This window comes from Etheostoma spectabile, chromosome 9 (genome assembly GCF_008692095.1).
Source record: "Etheostoma spectabile isolate EspeVRDwgs_2016 chromosome 9, UIUC_Espe_1.0, whole genome shotgun sequence".
Classification (NCBI taxonomy): Eukaryota; Metazoa; Chordata; class Actinopteri; order Perciformes; family Percidae; genus Etheostoma; species Etheostoma spectabile.
Window position 1 is genome coordinate 9387083 of NC_045741.1, and position 2257 is coordinate 9389339.

The following is a 2257-nucleotide window of genomic DNA, read 5'->3' on the forward strand; positions in this document are numbered from 1 at the left end:
AAATATGCATGTTTTGACTCTCTGAAATAACAAGCTGCAAAGTTACTTAGAATTTCTATTCCAATATACAGCATGAGGCTCTTACCGTTCTGGCGCCGGTGATCTGAGCCAAGGCCTCTTGTAGTCTCCTCCCGTCATTGTGCTCGTCCAGTTCAATCACTTTGTAGGTCGCACCAATTTCATTGAACACATTTTTGGCCATTTTGCAATAAGGACAGGTGGTCTTGGAAAATATTACAACACAGTTCTGAGACACCATTTCCTGAAAGGTTATGCAAAAAAAAGGATTTAATTAAATATCAGTAGAACACAGATAGACTGCACATACCAGGCCTCAAGTTGAGTTGGTGGGAAAAGGTGAAGACTCTGCAATTTCATTAGGCTAAGTATTCCCATTGTTATTATTTAGTCATTGAGTTAACTGTGGCTTAATTTCATAACCATTTTTTTTTATCCAATATGACAACAAAATGGAGTATGAAGCTAAGCGATCACCAGACATAAAATGTTGAGACATGTCTGCAGAAATAACTGAAACGTATTGCTTTCAATGCAACATTATCAGACACAGATAATTCAAAATAGGTTGTAGTGAGATCCACAGCATACTACTGTCCCACAAGGTTTAACAAGTTGACTGCAGGTAACATATCTGTAAGCATTTACTTACCCGAACATACTGTGCACAGGATGTGCTGGACAGAGATGTGGAGGATGTAAAATTCCCCATTCTGGAATAAAAACAACAAAAACAAATCAAAGAGCATACAGTATATTTTAAAAGGCATGTGTCTCCTGTCATCTTACTGACACACACTAACGTTACAAGGATTATAAATAGGTTCGTGCAATAACCTCAGAAACGTGAAGATATCACAGGAAGAGACGATCTGAATGCTCATAATTAGCATACAAATAATAGCTAACTGCAGAATCACTGCTGGTCTGAAAATACACTTGAACATGGTTGTGGTTGTAAAGCTAGCAATTACTGATTTTACCACTTCGTAAATATCGCTGTTTAACTCCGGTTAACGCCTGCAGTAAGGTTTATGTAGCCTAGTAGTTAATCTAGGAGGATTAGGAGTACACACACTCTTCACAGACACTAGAAATCCGCTCAGATTGGGCATGACACATGCCAATGTCCATTACAAATCCAGCAATATCAAGACGGCAAGCTATTGTGAAAACGAAAAACACTTCCTAAAACGTTGCTGTAAATGTGTCATGAAACGCGACCACCTATTTGTGAATTCGGTATTAATTTGATCCGCCTCTTAGTACTTAATTCAGTTAAATTAAAATGTTTGTAATAGTTTACCTACCGCCGACTAGCTATGGGTGGAAGAACAGAGACGGCGGCGTAACGTACAGTAATGCAAATGATAAAGGTTACTTTTTCATGAAAACATGGATTGTTAATGGATCATATGCATGCCGAATTTGTCAGAGGAATCTATTGAATCGTAAAAGTTAAAAAAAAAACGTGTTTGGCACTTTCAAATAGATTAAATGTAGAATGTTAGGTTATTACGAAACATTTCTGTTCGGCATGGTAAAGGTAGCTGCGTAACGTTAAGAACGTGGCTATGAATGGGCTAAAATAACTTAACCAAATGGTGTACCTGTAGCATTATTTACTAACGTTATCATTACGTTTTGGGTGCAAGTATTTTTTTTAAACAACAGCCTGTGTTTGGTTTATTAAACCAGCCAGCTATTATTTTAGTCAAGCTAGCAAGAATGACCTTCGGCAGCCGGTCCACGCCACCCTGGGAAGACATCCTGCTCGAGCAAACATGGAGATAAAAGAAAATATGGCCAAAAAATAATCACGCTTTTGGCCTGGGTTAAACATGCGGTAAGTGTACAAAAGCTTCTGAATTCACACACCACCTCTGGCGGTAACTGTACGCTTGCTTTCTCCCCTATTTACCTACCTTACGTGACCGCCGGAAGTAGTTTCTGACGCACACGCAAGCCGCAGTTTGAGTGTACCGCCCATAACGTCAACGCCACAATGTGGCAAGAGTATATTGCTGCAGCCTGGCGCGTCCCATGTCATCCGTCCCGTCTCATGCGGTCTCGTCTCATGCGGAGGCGTGTCCAACGGTAAATCCAGAGGGTCAAAAATGCAAATCGCGAATATATTTTTTTTAATTCATTTATATGATTGCCGTTATACAAATGAATAAAATATGTTTGTTTTTTAAACTAAACATGTCCATAAGATAAATGCAGACTATCATACTGA

General features: G+C 39.2%; 1 protein-coding gene across 3 annotated transcripts in view; it reads right to left on the reverse strand.

The window, feature by feature from the left end:
* Positions 1-2027, reverse strand: part of glrx2 (glutaredoxin 2) — a 7230-nt gene extending 5203 nt beyond the window's left edge. The window contains exons 1-3 of one of the 3 annotated variants that reach the window (XM_032527098.1): positions 1944-2027; positions 671-731; positions 86-262 (exon numbers count right to left, since the gene is read on the reverse strand). In XM_032527098.1, the coding sequence (XP_032382989.1) occupies positions 86-262; positions 671-731; positions 1944-2008 (303 nt within the window). In that variant the 5' untranslated portion in view covers positions 2009-2027. Of the gene's footprint in view, positions 1-85; positions 263-670; positions 732-855; positions 1337-1751 lie in introns of those variants that run through there. The other 2 variants (XM_032527096.1, XM_032527097.1) reach the window with 2 other exon arrangements.
* Between the last annotated feature and the right edge of the window lie 230 nt (positions 2028-2257).